Below are 18,020 nucleotides of genomic sequence, written 5' to 3'. Positions count from 1 at the left end.
CTGTAAGCTCCATGAAGGCAAAGGTTGGGCCCAGTAACCTTCTAGAACTCTGTTAGGACCGTGTCTGTTTGTTTGTTCTTTATTCATCCATCCATCCATCCGTCCATTAATCCAAAGAAATATTTTGGGGGGCCTATCCCATGCCATGCCCTCTTCCAGGCTCTGAGAATTCAGCAGAGAACAAGACAGACATGATCCTTCCCCCTGTTATGCTCTAGTGAGGGAGACAGAAAAAACAAGTCAACAAATACATGCTCTAATATTTAAATGAACTAATGACTCTCCTTCAAACCTGGTTTTGAAAAAACAATGAAAGTAACAGGTCCTGTAGGAATTATTAGTGCAAACAGCTACCTTGACAGGTAGCTGACACATTAATGAGCATCTTTTTCTTGAACTGAACCCAATTTTGCTGAAATATTCCTTTCAGTTATTCTCCCATTTCAGAGCTTTCCTGAGAAAATGACATGTCTTTTTCAGCTACATGGATGAGGCTGAATTATTCCCACATACCTTTTTTATTTTTGGCCATACCACGCGGCTTGCAGGATCTTAGTTCCCTGACCAGGGATCAAATCCAGGCCTCCAGCAGTGGAAGCACAGAGCCCTAACCACTGGACTGCCAGGGAATTCCCCACATACCTTTTTTTAAATAATTGAAATATATTTGACATAGAATATTATATAATTTCCACATATCTTTGAATATCAGCTGGTCCCAATTTGAGTTTTATTTAAAGTGGCTGCCGATATCTGGGGGAAAAATGTTTTTTTACAAAGAAATTATCTAGAAATAATTACACTGATGCATCATGCTCTTGCCTCCCCTACCACTGGAGCCTCACTTATAACTGAAGAAGAATATTTTATAGCAAGGCATATATGAACCAGAGGCTCCATCGGTTTGAACTCAAATCGAGTTTCATCCACTGACATTTTAGTTTCTTAACTATTCTACTGCCTGCAGAGCATTCCTCCAGAAGTATAAGCCACATGGCAGGTTGATTTATGGTTCTGATTACTTTATGTGTTTTCCCTGGTCCCCGAAGGTGTATGCATAATGATTTGCTCTCAGAGATCTTCGATCCGCTACAATATCACTAGAAAATTCTTACCTCCATGTGCTCTTATACGCCTGTGCTAATTAGAAGCCAAATTATCATCCTGAAACAATCACTCCTCCTAGCACTCTTAACTTTCTTATGATTCAGTGCCCATTTTATTACACAGCTTAACAGACATTAAACATCTTGGAATTTATGCCATTACAAACAATATGGATATTTACTTTGATAGTAAAAGTATCAAAGAGGTTTGAAGACTCTTTGGAGTTTTCCAGCAATCCGAAATCCTAAAACTCTGACACTCAGATTGAAATATTTTCAATCTGTCAAAACCACTGGAGTCTTAGAGGGGAACGTATGTTTTCCCTTCTGGAAGTTTGTCTCTGTGTGTTCTATCTCTGGTATCATGCAAATAAAAGCATTAAGCTGAGAAGAGCTTACAAACACTTTCAGTGTTCCAAGGACCTTTTATGGAAAAGTTGTATTTCCCCCCAACAGAGAAAAGTAAGATGTGAAAGAATTTTTTCACTGAAAGTTTCCAAAGCACAAACATGCAAAAGTATAGCCTTGGGGAGAGTGGGGGTCAGAGTGGCCTGTGTCCCCGCAACTTCTAGCATAGACCCCCCCCAATAATGTCTCAGGTGCCCCAGGGAAAAAGTAAGTGTAACTGCCCCAAATGTCCTAGACTCTGAACCATGATGGTGTATGAAACGAGTCAGAAAACTTGTGAGACCTTGACGTATCTGTTAATTCTACCAGAGTAATAATGACAAGATTTCCAAGGACACAAACCAAGACCAAAGGCTGTGAGCGCCATCTGGTGGCCATATCAGCACGCCCGAACTCCATTACCTGGGCATGCCCACCACCACCCCCCAATCTTTTTTTTTTTTTTTTTTTTAGCATGATGCCCGAAACCTGGTCTGATGGTAAACAGGGAAATTCCTGTATTTCTTCTTTTGGAGGGATTATTTTTATTTAAGACACTGAGTCTCTATTTACTCTTATAACAGTTATTTTTAATTTAATGCACGTTTTTAAGTTTAAAAAGGGAGCTGCTTCTACGAAAAACGCTAAGAAATTATAGTGGGGCTAGCCAAGAGACATGGGAAAAATGGTGAAAGTGGTATATGAATGACTGAAGTTTAGGAACTCTCTTCGGGTGGGGTTGCCAGATAAAGTAAGGACACCCAGTTAAATTTGAATTTTAGAATTTCGTTTTAGCGTGTGTCCCAAATATTGCATGGGACACATTTGCACTAAAATATTATTCGTTATCTGAAATCCTATTTTAAGTGAACATCCTTTTTTCCTCCCCTAAATCTGGCAACCTTACCTTAGGAGAACAAAGAAATTGCACCCAGGACTTCCCTGGTGGGACAGTGGTTAGGAATCCACCTGCCAGTGCAGGGGACACGGGCTCGAGCCCTGGTCCGGGAAGATCCCACATGCCGTGGAGCATGTAAGCCTGTGCGCCACAGCTACTGAGCCCTCGTGCCACAACTACTGAAGCCTGTGTGCTTAGAGCCCAGGCTCTGCAACAAGAGAAGGCGCCACAATAAGCCTATGCACCGCAACAAAGACCCAACGCAGCCAAAAATAAATAAATAAATAAATAAAATTTATTTTTAAAAAAAGAAAAGAAATTGCATCCTTCTCCTTGTCACTTCCGTTTTGATCTATCAAAACAAGCTAGTGGGGCTTCCCTGGTGGTGCAGTGGTTGACAGTCCGCCTGCCGATGCAGGGGACACAGGTTCGTGCCCCGGTTCGGGAAGATCCCACATGCCGCAGAGTGGCTGGGCCCGTGGGCCATGGCCACTGAGCCTGCGCATCCGGAGCCTGTGCTCCACAACGGGAGAGGCCACAACAGTGAGAAGCCCGCGTACAGCGAAAAAAAAAAAAAGAAAAGCAAAACAAGCTAGCTCTTGTCCTGTCTACGGATTGCTTGACATTTATGCCCCAATAAACGTGTCCCTGTGGGAGTACTGAGGCCTGACATCTGAAAAATCACAGGGCAAAGGCCCACAGTGCACCTTGAGGTGGGAATGTCCGGGCCACTCAGAACAAGCAGTCTGGCCACATCAGACCGAGAGGGAGGGGGTTCTGGGCCCAGCTCTCTTTCCCGGCCTCTCGGGTACCTGCTCTGTGGAGGCTGAGGCCTGGCAGCTACTTTCAGGCCCTTACCAACGTTGCATTTGATTGAGAGCCTTCCGCACCCCACGTGTAGACCTAGACCCCTGGAGGGGGGCCCGCCCTTGAGGGGGCTCTGAGCCATGGACTTAGAGGGTGCTCACAGCAGCCATAGATAGAGCCAGCCTGTGATGCTCCCACCCATGATTCCTGTATTTCCTTTATTTTTTTATTATTATTTTTTTTTGTGGTACACATGCCTCTCACTGTTGTGGCCTCTCCCGTTGCGGAGCACAGGCTCCGGATGCGCAGGCTCGGCGGCCATGGCCCACAGACCCAGCCGCACCGCGGCATGTGGGATCTTCCCGGACTGGGTCACGAACCCGCGTCCCCTGCATCGGCAGGCGGACTGTCACCCACCTCGTCACCAGGGAAGCCCCTGTATTTCCTCTTAATAACAACCACACTGGCGTTTAAGTGAGCCTGGCAAGGCTTACAAATGCACACATAAAGATTACCAACTACCTTCCCCAGAGACGGACGAGGGAAGTTGAAGCTAAAACACACCGTGAGGGCTTCCCTGGTGGCGCAGTGGTTGAGAGTCCACCTGCCGATGCAGGGGACACGGGTTCGTGCCCCGGTCCGGAAAGATACCACATGCTGCGGAGTGGCTGGGCCCCTGAGCCATGGTCGCTGAGCCTGCGTGACCGGAGCCTGTGCTCCACAATGAGAGAGGTCACAACAGTGAGAGGCCCGCGTACCGCAAAAAAAAAAACCAAAATAAACCCAAAACAAAAGAAAAAAAACACCCAGTGGGTAGTCAGAGGAGAGGACCGTCAATAGCTCTTCCCCCTGTGCCGTGTGCCAGGCTTGATCTGAGCACTTGTACACATGTTAACTTATTAAAATACTTCTAACAATCCTATCAGGTTGGGACCACCATCACCCCGTGTGCAGACTGAACAAAAGGAAACAGAATATGGTGTCCTCCTTGTGTTCACAAAGCCCGTTAACTGGCAGAGGCAGGACTTGAAGGCCACAGTCCGGCTCCCAAGTCCATGCCATGCTTTACAGCCTCCAACTTCTCACGCTCATTCCTAGAGCCACCTGGGAAGGAGGAACCAGGCAACTAAAGACTGGGTTTGAATCAGACTCCATGTCTGACCAGCCGCGTGATCCCGAGCAGGGGGCCTCGCCTCTCTGAGTCTCAACCTGGCTCCCTTGCAAAATGGGCACATTAATGGGAACGTCAGCCTTCAGCAACGCTGTGACGAGTATCAGTGTAGCACGTGTGAACGGGCTTTGTAAACTCTGGAGTGTTCTGTGAGGTATAAACTACCCTCTATTCTCATTAGAGGGAATTCATTTCATAACCTGCTCCTGGCTTTTGAACTTTGCTGTGCATCCAGTCAGTGCTGGATGATCTGGAACCAACAGCTGGTCTATTTATGGCTGAAAACCCACAGGTCATAGGAAGACAGCAGCACCGGAGCCCCTGGGTGGCCACAAAGATAAGGTTCGTGTCTTGAGGACCGATGACATGGTGGTCACTGAAGGAACAGGCCCCCTCCTGCCCCTTCCACTAGTGACAACGGAAAACCTTGATATCCCCAACACCCCGATCCAAGATCAGCCCGACTCTTTGCCCAACGTTGGAGAAGTACCGGCGTGTCCTGCAGGCCTGGCTGGCCCCCTCTGACTGTGTGTTGCCTCCTTCCACAGATCAGTGCCCTACAGCAAGGCTACAACCAGGTGCTGAGCCAGACCCTGGAAATCACCTCCCTGAAGCACGAGGCCGAGAACTTAAGGAGGGACGCCGCAATCACGTCAGGTGAGGCCCTTCTGCATTCAGGCCCCAGAGCTTCTGCCCTCCCCCTGCAGACATCACCAGTCAACCAGCGCACCTGTGCCCGTGACATGGGTGCAGCCTCAGGGATCACCCGTGTCGGTGCATTAGAGTTCTGCCTCAGTGGAGGTTTCTTGCCACCCAGTTCCAAGGGCAGGGCCTGGTAAATATTTGAGAGAATGGTATCTCTTGGCTACAAGGTCTCCTGAGCACTGGCCCCACCAGGGAGAACACAGGTCGCCTTGTGGCTTGGGTGGTTCCACAAAGCAGCCTGAGTGCAAACTAGAGCGTGGACAAAATGGGGTCACTCCTTTAAGGCACCCATAGTCTCACCCATTTCAGCCGAGTGCACTTGGGCCCAAAGGAAACCATTTTCTATTTTGATCAGAGGTTGTTGCCTGATAAAGGGCTTGGGTTGGGAGAGGGGCAGCCAACGCACAGCTGTGACTGAGCTTTGATTCCCTGGATTCCTTCATTGCTTCCACATGTTTCTTGAGCTCCTTCTAGGTGTCAGGCCCCGTTCCAGGCTCCGGGGAGGGAGAGCCAAGCAAGACAGTCAGATTCCTGTACTCACAGATTTGGGAGGGGGTGACAGACAATAAAAGTAAACGGATGAATAAACAAGCCCACTTCAGAGAGCAGTGGTGCTGTGGAGAAAATAAACTGTGTGTCGTGGTGGCCAGCGCTTCAAGGGGGGAGGCCAAGGGGGACCAGCTTAGTGGGTGTGCAACCATGGAACTCAGGTGGGACTTGAACCCGTGGGCTGGGACTCGAACCCACTCAGAACCCACTATCTTTTAATCGAGATCACGCATCTGGTCTCGGGACTTAATAAAGCTCAGGTTCTTTATGTCTCATCGCAGAAAGAATTCAGTGAGAGACAAAGTAAGAAGTGGATTTCTTTAGAGAGAAACACACTCCACAGACAGAGTGTGGGCCATCTCAGAAGGCTAGAGGCCCCCAAATATGGGGCAGTTAGTTTTTATGGGCTGGGTAATTTTATAGGCTAATGAGTGGGAGGATTGGGACAACTCTAATATTTTGGGGAAGGGGCGGGGATTTCGAAGCATTGGGCCACCACCCACTTTTTTTTTTTTTTTTTTTTCTGTACGCGGGCCTCTCGCTGTTGTGGTCTCTCCCGTTGCAGAGCACAGGCTCTGGACACGCAGGCTCAGTGGCCATGGCTCACGGGCCCATCCGCTCCACGGCATGTGGGATCTTCCCGGACCGGGGCACGAACCCATGTCCCCTGCATCGGCAGGCGGACTCTCAACCACCGCGCCACCAGGGAAGCCCCACCACCCACTTTTTGACCTTTATGGTCAGCCTCGGAACAGTCCTGGTGCTGGTGCGTGTGTCATTTCGCTCATGTGTTACAATGAGCCTGTAATGAGGCTCCAGTTCCCCTGGAAGTCGAATCTTATGCCCCCTTGGACCTAGCCGATTCTAACCAGTTTATGCTGTATCCTCCACGGCTATGTCCTTCTTTTAGAGAGGACCTGATTCAGGTGGGCAAGGACAAGCCAAGGGCAAGCGAGGCTGCGTGGAGTGAACAGGGGATTGTGGGGCTGGGCAGGGTCGGGGGGTCTGGGTTTTTATTCCAAGGGTGTTGGGAATCCAGTGGAGTTTTTTAAGCCGAAACTGACATGCCTAGAGACCTGAAGAGGATGGGACCACTCACAGACGAGGGGAGGGAGAGAAGCAGGTGACAGGGAGGAGGCAGTGAGCCTCGGAGGGGCACATCACTCTGAAGGCAGCCAGCGCGTAGCAGGAAACATGCCCACAGCTGTAGAAGCCAGGCACAGCACTGAGTCACACGTGAATCCCCATCTCTGTATGAATCTGTGCTTTTCTTCTGCCTCACTCTGCAACTTAATCACACCCAGCCCCACCCCCTGCTGCCCCCAGGTCTCTGCTTATTCTCCTCCCTCACTTGGGATGTCCTCAGATATTTTCTGAGCACCTCCCCCAGGCTAGGTGCTGTTCTGGGCACCAGGAATGGAAGGATGAACTCGCTGGTCCTCACCTTCCTCCCGTATGTCGGCCAGTGAAACCTCATCCAAGCATCAAGCCTGTCTCAGATCCCACCTTCTCCAATCAGGGAGTCGGACAGACCTGGGTTGGGATAACGCTTGAGATGGGCTGGACCCACTCAAAGTGTGGCAAGCCCCAGAGGGATTTCCAAGTAACTGAACTGTGTCCTGGAGGCAAAGCTCATTCTTAAAATGAAATTCTGGAGCATTTTGTGCTTTATTTCATAGACATTCTTGATTGAAACCTACCACTAAAACTGGGCCTGATGTTCTTTTAAGAAAAGAACCGTAGGAGATAACCCAATACCACTGCATTTATGCACCCTTCTTCCCACTTTTATTCAAAATGATACTACAATGCAAGAGGGAAGAGATATGGGGAGATATGTATATGCATAACTGATTCACTTGGTTATAAAGCAGAAACTAACACACCATTGTAAAGCAATTATACTCCAATAAAGATGTTTTAAAAAAAATGATACTACAGTAATGGAGTAGTTATCTATTGCTGCATAACAAGTTACCCCAAAATGTAATGGATAAATCCCCAACTAATATTTATGATCTCACCCAGTATCTGTAGTTCAGGAATTTGAGCGGGGGGTGACTTAGTTCTCATGAGTTGCAGTCAAGATGTCGGCTGGGGCATCAGTCATGTCATCTAAAGCCTCGGGGGGAGCCGGAGGATCCCCCTTCAGAATGGCTGCTCATATGGCTATTGGCTGGAGGCCTTAGTCCCTGAGCACACATGCTTCTCTCTAGGGCTGCTTGAGTTTCCTCAACACAGCAGTTGGCTTCCCCCAGAGTGAGTAATTCGAGAGAGAGCAAAGAGGAGGCCACAGTGTGTTTTATGACCCAGCCTGAGAGGAAACAGTCCGTCATTTCCACAGTATCATATTGGTTACCCATGGCAGCCCTATTCAGGTTGGGAGGGGCTACACAAGGCATGAATTCTAGGTGGTAGTGATCATTGGGCCCATTTTGGAAGCTGGCTGCCGAGAAAAACAATACGCGCCCTGTAACAAACATAATTTAGCTACTTTGTGTTCTTGGGACATATCGCATCATTTGACCCTTACAATAACTCTGTGTGGGACAGACAGTGGGAGGTGAAATAGCTTGTCCAAGACCACCAAGCTAATAAGTGGTAGAGAGGGTTCCAAACTCAGAGGACTGTGAAACCAACCACCCCATCAATAGTGTCCAGCAGTGCCCTCTGGCACACGCCCGTCTCCTGGCCTCTGGAGCAGAATTCCTAGAACTTCCCTGTGCTGGGACTTTGTTCCCCAGGCCCATGGTGTGGCCTCTCCTCCCAGGTGTGCCTGGCCTGTGCCCACAAGGGGCCCCCAACGGCTTCTCCTCTCGCTGGTGCTGACTGCCCCTCATTCTCACTGAAGCCTCAAACCCTGTTCCGTGGACTTTGCTCTCATTCCCATTCCTGCTCTGTGACCCTTGGAAAAAGCCTCCCCAGTCCTAGGAGGGCACCGGTGGTGGCCCGGGCTTGGAAAGTCTTGTCCAAACGTTGGCTGACAGCCATGGTGTTGCCAATAATCCTTCCTGCCTCTTTCACCTCCATGAGTCTTTTGTTTTGGTTTGGTTTGGTTCTTTTACAGAGATGGTGTCATCTTTGCAAAGAGACGTGTTAGTAAAGGATGGTCAAGTTCAACAATTACAACAGGAGGTGAATCAACTGAAAAGTGAGAACAAAGAAAAGGATCACCAGCTCGAAGCCCTCAGCTCCAGAGTGAGTGTCGGGTCATCAGCAAATTGTAGCTGCGAAAAGCAGACACAGTGGAGTCACATGACACACGGTGGTGAGATGAGGCCAGTGCCCAAGGACACAGGGAGGGTAGCTGCTGGGCAGGTGGCCAACTTCTCTGAAGCCTTTCAAAGGAGAGTGTGTATGTGGCTCAGAAGAAGCATAATAGATTTTCAAGTCCAGCAAACATTTTCTAACCCCTATTATAAATGAGTTTGTTTAATCCCAGCAACAAACACACCTATGAGCATATACTGCCAGTACAAAGTTTAACATTAAACAGAATACGATCTCCCTGTGAGCACGGATGACCACACGGCTGCATCGTGGTCCCAGCACCGCTGGTTCTCATAACTGTCTTCACAGCAGAACGTCTGAAGATCCAGATGCAAACACGCAGACGCTCATTTCTTCCTTAGACTTTAGTGTGTAGAATGTCTCTATGGAAGATGGACGTGGTAGGCAAGCAAAGAGCTTTTTACATGTAACTTTGACTATTTGCAAATCTTGCCTTCAATGCTAACTTTAGAATCCTGACTCTATAGGATAAGATTTCTCAGTATTTGCATGATGTGCCTGTTTCTGTGAGTCAAGGTAAAACCTCAAAGCTTTCATCTCATGTGGCAACTCAGAGATTCCCAGAGGCTACCCGATAGCTAGGTCTGCATGGGGCTGGGGTGAGAACAGATCTTGAGGTTCCAAGGAAAAGGCACAGTAAATAATACCTGGTACGTAGTACCATACCCAGTTTGGAGCTGGTGAAAGGCACTGCACGAGCTTTGGGATCAGACAGACCAGGGTCCCATCCCAGAGCTTTCTTTTATTGTAACTTATTTGGCCTCCATTTCCCCATCTGTGAAATGGGGATGACAAAATCGTTTTGCGAGAAGTGGGAGGCTGGTTTTCGTTGTGCTCTTCTGCCTCTGCCCGAGGTCGGCTGCCTGGCCAAGCCCTCTGCATTCGTTTCTCCCAAGCAGAGTGTCTTCCCAGGCATGTGCTATAGCTGTTTAATGTGGTGTGTGTGTGTGTGTGTGTGTGTGTGTGTTGGGGACGGGAAGGGCATGCAGAGCTGGTGCTAAGTACAAGGAATCTGCAAAGACAGCACCTGCTTGGCTCTTCTACCTCCTGAAGTGCATTTGGATGATTTATGTCCCCGTTTCCCCTTCCTCGTTGACCTTGGAATGAGGTCCCTTCTCCTCTAGACTGTGCTGCCCAATAGCACAAGGGCTCGTCACCACCAAGGGTACTGCTCTTGTGAACATTTGAGATGCCTTTTTTTTAATGACATATATCATGTGTGTTAATTTTAGAAAAATAAGTAGATGACATTGAGAACAAAAAATAAAAAGAGAGGAGAGGAAATGCTACCTTCAGAAATAAGTGTTAATATTTTCATGTATGTTCTTCCAGTCTTATTTCTATATATTGCCTAGAAATCAATCAATCAATCATTTTATAGTGAATTTATACTATGCACATTTTTTAAATTTTTAAATGCTTACTATTTTCCCGTGCTAATAAATCAACGCTCTTATCATTTGTCTTAAAAGCTACATACTTTCTCCTGGATGTATCCAGTGTTATAAAGTGGTCTGCTGTTCTAAACAACACTTGGGTTGTTTCCTCTTTTTTTTTTTCTTCCACTGTTACTGACAATTCTGTGAAGAGCATCCTTGAAACTACAGATTTACTTATTTGTCCAGTCATTGTCCTTAAGGTACATTCCTAAAGTGGGAATTGCTGGGTCAAAAGAAGGCACATCCATCCTTATGCCCTTAATGCCTGTTGCCAAGCCGCCCTCGGGCAAGACAGCTCCGTTTACCCCTCCACACCAGTCGGGGCAGTTGTTTCTTTGAGATGCAACCTGCACAAAAGCCCTAAGATGGACCTGAGCTCACTGGCTCAGCCCCCTCCGCCCTCACTGGTCACAGCGTGAAAACATCCCAATTCCTGCACCCTAAGTCCCCAGACTCTACAAAGCTGGATTTCCCCTGCAGTGAAGTTTGCTGGCTTTTGAAGAGGAACTTAGATGCTCTATTCCTCAGAACTCAGGAGAGGGGTGAACTGGGAACGACTGCAGGATCCCGTGCTCCCATCACACAAATGGTCTCGCCTCTCAGAATTCAGAGGTGTGATTGGGTTATACAGCAGGAAACACTCCTGGGCATGAACACAGGTACTTGGGACCCCCAGCCAAGCCCCCGTGGCCTTGTCCTTTTTCTCCACAGTGCTCAGTGCTGAAAGAAGAGTTACAGAAGGAAGATGCCCAGAAGGAGAAGTGGGAAGCCCAAGAGAAAGAGTTAAAACTCTGCAAAACCGTGCGTTGAACCTCCTGACCCCTAGGTGTCCACTGAAAGCCTAGATTGTGGCCTTGAGGGTTTTGGAGGGGTTCCTTGGCCCATTAGCTAGCACAAGCTCTGGGGCTTTCTGGGTGTTTGTCTGTTAATGTAGTCTCCTAATTCTTTGATTTGCTGGCCTCAAAGAGATGGGTGAAAAGACCATGGAAAACACACTCTCCCCAGATTTTCTGGGCAGTTGGCTCAAGGCCCCTCATCAGGTTTCCCCTGGGGAAAGGGACGGGAGGTGGCCACCGTATGCTGCTAGAAATTCACCGTGGTCCCTACCCCTGGACTTGTGATGCCCAGACTTTCATGATCCACTGTCACAAGTTTTATCACAACCCTGAACACTGTTATTAACACAACTCTTCTTGAAGTATTTTTGCTTAAATACATTCAATTTTACAACAATTCATAAAAACAAAATAAAAAGCAAATGTATCACTGGCCTTGTATGGAAGGTGAACATAAAAATTAACACAATGAAAAGATGACCACTAAATGTAAATGTTCACCCCCTGTACTGGCCCGAACCCTCGTGCACATCACCAGGCATACGTTTTCCATCCGTTGGGAAGGACGGTGCCTGTGACGGGGGCAGGAGACATGTGTTCTTCTCTCTGTCAGGAGCACACTTTTCTGCCTCAAATGAGAAAAAAGAAAAATGTCATTGTTCTTTTCTTCCAAACTGTGCCCATTGTGTCTTCCAAACAGCCCTTATTTAGATTGAACTCAAAAATGTGCCCCAAGGAAAGAGACTCTAATGAGTGGATAGGTATCTTGTACTGTTTAATCCAGGATCCATGCTTATCTTCAAAAGAAACTGAAATTTTCCCTCACCCAGCACTTTCATTGCATCCGTTGAAAGAAAGTCTACTTTGCCTCAAATACGTGGAATTGTCCCCCAAGGGAAGGAGTTAAGCGAATCCCAGACTAGGTTTCTGCCTTAATGAACCGGATGAAATGAGTTGTGAAGTTGACTTCCCTGTTGTTGGAACTCTTTCAGCAAATCCATGACATGGAAAAAGAAATGAGGAAGCTCAGGGTGGAGCTGAAAAGGAGCAGTACCGAGCAGAGCCTGATCTCTATGACGCTGCGGGAAAAGAGCAAGGTATGGCAGGGACAGGTCGGCCTGGGAACCACTCTGGGGCCAGCACTCCACCTGCATCATCTCTGTTCATCCTCACAATGACCCCATGCGGTCTATACTGGTATTAACCCCACTTTACAGTCGGGAAAACTGGGGCTCACAGAGGTGAAGGAAGTTATCCAAGTTCACTTGCATAAAGTAGTTGTGGCAGAACTTGAATCCAGGTCTGCCTGACTCCAAAGCTCCTGTGTGTAACCACAACCCTAGACTGCCTTCAGATCTTAATTGTGAAATTATCTAAGAAAGAATTGATCCATTAAATCAAGTTTGCCAATGATGTTGATCCAACTTAAATTCTCATATTGATTTTTTTTGTCTTTTTGTTCCATCATTGAGAATGTTTTTAAAAATCTCAACATGTTTGTCATTTGTGTGTTTCTTCTTTTAATATGAACGATGTTTGCTTTATATATTTTGAGGCTGTGTTACTAGGTGCATATAAATTTAGAATCCTAATACTTCCTGTAGAGCAAAACTTTAGATCATCATGAAATGTCCCTTTTCATCTCTAGTAGTGTTTCTCCCTTAACGTCTCCTTTGTCATTCAGATTCACCACTGGCTTTCTGTTGGTTAGAGTTTTCATACCATATCTTTTTCATATGTTCTCTGTCAATTTTTGTCTTAAGGTTTAGACATATGCCTTCAAATAGCGTATCATTTTTACAAAATCCAGTTTGACAATTTTGACTTTTAGTCCATTTATATTATGTAATTACTCGTGTCCTGGGGTTTAAATCTACCTTCGTGCTCAATACCAGTTGTACCATCTGTGGTATATTCCTTTTTCTCTCCTTTCTTGCCTCCTTCTGAGTGGATGGTTTTCTCTTATTCCACTTTCCCCCTCTATTAGCTTTGAAATATTTCACTTTTTTACTATTCTCTTAGTAATAGTAAGACAATAGCATTCGTCCTTGACTCACCAAAATCACACATTAATTAAGTTTTTCACTCTTCTACTATTCTCTTAGTAGTCATCCTGAAGACTACAATATGCATTCTTTTTTTTTTTTTTTTTTTTTTTTTTTTCAGTACACGGGCCTCTCACTGTTGTGGCCTCTCCTGTAGTGGAGCACAGGCTCCGGATGCACAGGCTCAGCGGCCATGGCTCACGGGCCCAGCCGCTCCGTGGCATGTGGGATCCTCCCGGACCGGAACACGAACCGATGTCCCCTGCATCGGCAGGCGGACTCTCAACCACTGCGCCACCAGGGAAGCCCTGCATTCTTAACTTACCAAGAGGCAATAGTAGTTGATAATTATGCCCTTCTCCTTGACAGTGCAATGAGTTTCAAACACCTTAACTTCACTTACCCCCTCCAGATTTATAAGCCATTGCTGTCATTTTCTAAACTCCTCTTGATACTTAAAACCCCGCAAGACATTATTAGTGTTTTTCTATAGTCAGTATCATATCCACACATTACCCTTACTGTTGCTTGTCTTTTCTGCATCTCTGATCACCCACCTGGGTTCATTTTTCTTGTGTCTGAAGAATACCCTTTAATGTTTTCCCTCATTGTGGCTCTGCTGATGACAAATTCTCAAATGTGCCTGTGTGTCTGTCTGGAGATGTATATTTAACCTTCATTCTTAAAACACATTTGACTGCGTATTGAATTCTACAAGGGCAACTCTTTTCTTTCAGCACATTAGATACAGCATTAGATATGTCACTATTGTCTTGTGGCTCCTATTATTCCTATTTAGAAGTCATCTGTAAGCCTAACTGTTGTACCTTTGCATAATCTGTCTTTTTCTCCGGTTGCTTTTAAGATTGTCTTTTCCCTTGATTTCCAGCAGTTTTATTATTGTTATTATTGTTTTATTATTGTTTATCTAGGTGTGGATTCAGTTTTATTTACCTCGTTGAGTTCGTAGGGGCTTCTTGAATCCCTGGCTTGGTGTTTTGCCTTAGTTCAGGCGCTTGGGCTCTGTACCACACAGGCAGTGGGGAGCTACTAAGGCTTCTGAACAAGTGACTGATGCAATGACATTCGTGGACAGTAATCAGGGTGAAAATGATAGTTACAATTTCTCACGTACTAGGAGTTACCTTGAACATTTCATCTCTTCATCTTCACAACAGCGCTGTGATCTAGAAATCATCCTCTCCATTTTACAGATGAGAAAGTCAAGGCTACCAGTTACTAGTAAAGTAACTAGCCCAATGGCACAGTCAGTTTTGTCTGACTCCAGGTTCGTCTGACTTCAGTTACCCTGGCATAGCAAACAGCCACATGCTACTGTTTACACTGAAATTAATGAAAATTAACTAAAATTTTTAGTTCAGTTCCTCCGTCACACCATCCCCATTTCGAGTGCTCGATCCCCAGATGTGCCTGGTGGCTGCCGTACTAGACAACACAGCCTCGCTCAGAGTACCTGTACCGTTGCAGAAAGTTCTGTTGGACAGAGCTGCCTTACAGCTGGGTAACTCTCACAGTACCTTTAAGATTGCACTGGAAGAAACTAAACTCGAGGCGAGGAGGCCACTTGTCACAGTCCAGCTTGCATGTGAGAGGGGTTGGAGGACAGGCATGAGACCCCCGAGTGTGAGAGAGGGAGCAGGGCGGCTGTTGAAGGTGACTCTGAGGCTTGGGGACGGGAACGGGGGCTGTTCATGCAGAGCACAGATAAGGGCAGAGTCCAAGGCTGGACTTGGCTTTTGCAGCATATGAAAAAGGCTGCTGACATAGAAGTCAGAGCATGTTTAGACCTGGGAGAAAACTAAGGCCCAGAGAGCTTAGATGACTTTTCCAAGGTAACGGAGCTGGGTAGAGGCTCTTCCACTGGACCACACTACTCAGAAGAAAGCTCTTAAGGGCTTTTCTGGGTCTTTTATTACATCCCTGTGATCCCCCTCTTCAGATCCGTAAAAACACAGCCTGTGAATTTGTTTCAGCACAAAAACGTTCCATTTATTTATGAGAGTTTGCCTCATTTCCTGTTAGTGCCAGGGCCCAGGGCTCAGCAGGTGCATCCAAGAATTGAGCAGCTGCGAGGCCTACACTGGCCAGCCAAGGGTAGCGTGGAGCACGCCCAAGCTTACCGTGCGTTGACTGTTACCCAAGCAAGGGGGGAAAAGTAGGCAAGCTTCTCCACTTTAAAGGCCTTCCTTTTCAGGCTGCAATTCTTAATAGACATTGCTTTGGCAAGCCTCCAGAGAGGTTACCACCAGTGAGTGTGCTCAAAGTGGTGACGACAAACAGTTATGATAATAAACCCAATCATAACATTTCCAAGTACCCATCACGAGTTATTAGAACGAGACTGTACGGCGGACATTCCCGTCCACCTTTCATAGGTTACAACAGTACATAACACTCTCACAGAGCCCTTAAGCACTACTCCAAACATCGAATCCCCACAATAACTCTATGCAGTGATACTAGTATCATCATCCCCATTTGACAGATGAGGACACTGAGTCACAGAGCAGTGAAATAACTTTCCGAGTGTTGTAAGGCTTGTTAGGGACCGAGCTGGGATGGGAGTGTGCGGTAGAACATAGTTGAGCCCCGGGTGCAGAGCTCGGCCCTTTCCCGTAGGGGGCAACTCCCTGTGAGTTTGCCTCCACCCTGTGCATGCCTGTGACCCCTGCTGCTGGGCTGCAGCTGTCCCTACCCCTCAGGGACTCCCCCACTGCCATTAGCCCCCCCAGAAGGGTTTCCCCAGAGGGCATGATGATCACATTAGCAGCAAGCCCTCGGTTTCATCATCCTTTCAGGTTGAAGAGAAGCTTCGGGAGGATTCCAGAAGGAAATTGCTTCAGCTGCAAGAAATGAGGAACAGAGCAAACCTCATTAAAGCCAATTTGGAAAGGGCAGTAGGTCAGGTAGGCATGCTGCAGAGCCCCTTCACGGGCCCGTGCTCTCCACGGAATCCCGCACCCAAGCGGCCGGCAGGGATGAATGAGGAGGAAGACGGCCTGCCTTAGTTCACCCGCTTATTTTCTATACGAAGAAGTGTCTAGAAAGAACTAGAGCTGAGATTCTATCTAGAACTAGAGCCTGAGCTTTTAACCACGATGCTCTACTACTTCGCTATTAGTTACTAAGCTAAGCATCATTTTTCTGTGTTTTGAAGAAAGTTTCGTGAACCTTTGTCCCGCCCCCAAAGGTAGTGGAAATGACTCCTGTGTTAGTCCTGTCCCCCATCAGCTGCAGTTCCCCTTCCCCTCATTTCAGATGAAGATCAACAGTTCTCGGGAAACTCAGCAGTATTTGCTGCAAGAAGAGTTACCCCAGCATCTGGCAGAGAAGGAGAAGCTGACCGAGGAAAGGCTACAGCAAGAGGAGAAGCTGAAAGCCAGAGTCAAGCGGCTAATGGCAGAGAAATCGGTAAGGTGGTCCCCGTCCTTCTCTTTACTACTGGAAACTGATGAAATGGGCTTTCCTATGAGAAACAGAGGGCACGTACTTAGATGGAGGAATCTCAGCAACTCCTTGTTGGGAACTAAATTAATTAAAGAGGGTGAATGATGTAGGAGGAATTAACATGAAGCTTGAATCCTAAAACTCAGAGATCAACTTGAAGATCAACTTGAAGAGGCAAGGTTATTGAAATGTCTAGAAATGGTACTTTGTTTATATACCGCAGCTGATTTTACTGATACAAATCCCAGTCGTTACTGCGGGTCCTGGTTTGTGTCTAAGTGTGTGCAAGACCAACCAATAGTATTTCAGTCTTTTGCTTTCTCTTCATGCATATCAGGGGAAACACATGGCCAAAACGGCTACTTACTTTTCCAGAAACCAGCCAATTAGAGGATACTTTACAGTGGCACCTCTCAACTCAAAGGTGTCCACGGATCATATGGGGATGTTGTTGAAATGCAGATTGTGACTCAGCAGGTCTCGGGTGGGGGGAGCCTGGGATTCTGCATTTCTGAACAGCTCCCAGCTGGTACCGATAGCACAGCTCTGCAGACTACATTTTCAGCCACAAAGTCTTAGAAGAAGGTTTTCCCCAAGTTGGCCGATAAGAACCGCCTGGGGCTTCCCTGGTGGCGCAGTGGTTGAGAGTCTGCCTGCCGATGCAGGGGACACCGGTTCATACCTCGGTCCGGGAGGATCCCACATGCCGCGGAGCGGCTGGGCCCGTGAGCCATGGCCACTGAGCCTGCGTGTCCGGAGCCTGTGCTCCGCAACCGGAGAGGCCACAAGAGTGAGAGGCACGCGTAACGCAGAAAATAAATAAATAAATAAAGCCCCTCCAGGGACTTCCCTGGTGTTCCAGTTGTTAAGACTCTGTGCTTCCGCTGCAGGGGGCGCGGTTTCGATCCCCGGTCAGGGAACTAAGATCCCGCATGCCGCATGGTGCAGGCAAAAAAAAAAAAAAGCCCCTCCAGGAGCAAATTTGGTGTGATTGTTCAGAGATGAGACCAGAATGACAACAAGTGGAAATCCAAGCTTAGAAGAACATTAGAAGAAAAAAAGAAATAAAACATGGGGAGGGAGCATGGGGGGATCTCTTATTTATAATGATGCTAAGTAGGTAGGAAAGTTGGAAATCTTCCTAGATGTGACTTTGTATTCGAAATGAAATTTTTAAATTCCTTCTCTGCTGAAGCCCTGTAATGATATTTTCCAAGGTACTAAGTAAGTGACAGGGTTTCTGCTAATCCATGATTTGTTCATGTTTCTTCAAATACAAGAGAGGGAGATTGTGATCACTGATAAAGCTGCTGTCCTC

The 18,020-nt window shown here is 47.1% G+C and overlaps 1 protein-coding gene across 1 annotated transcript in view; it reads left to right on the top strand.

Annotated features, from left to right (window-relative positions):
* LOC309797585 (forkhead-associated domain-containing protein 1-like) overlaps positions 1-18,020 on the top strand; it is a gene marked incomplete at both ends in the record, with an annotated part of 87,959 nt that overhangs the window by 56,405 nt on the left and 13,534 nt on the right. The window contains 5 exons of the mRNA XM_082646078.1: positions 4,918-5,026; positions 8,691-8,821; positions 11,065-11,154; positions 12,182-12,286; positions 16,054-16,155. Of these exons, the coding sequence (XP_082502204.1) occupies positions 4,918-5,026; positions 8,691-8,821; positions 11,065-11,154; positions 12,182-12,286; positions 16,054-16,155 (537 nt within the window). The remainder of the gene's footprint in view (positions 1-4,917; positions 5,027-8,690; positions 8,822-11,064; positions 11,155-12,181; positions 12,287-16,053; positions 16,156-18,020) is intronic.

This window comes from Mesoplodon mirus, assembly GCF_964341445.2.
Source record: "Mesoplodon mirus genome assembly, contig: HAP1_SCAFFOLD_759, whole genome shotgun sequence".
Taxonomy (NCBI): domain Eukaryota; kingdom Metazoa; phylum Chordata; class Mammalia; order Artiodactyla; family Ziphiidae; genus Mesoplodon; species Mesoplodon mirus.
This window is presented reverse-complemented; position numbering and strand designations above follow the sequence as displayed.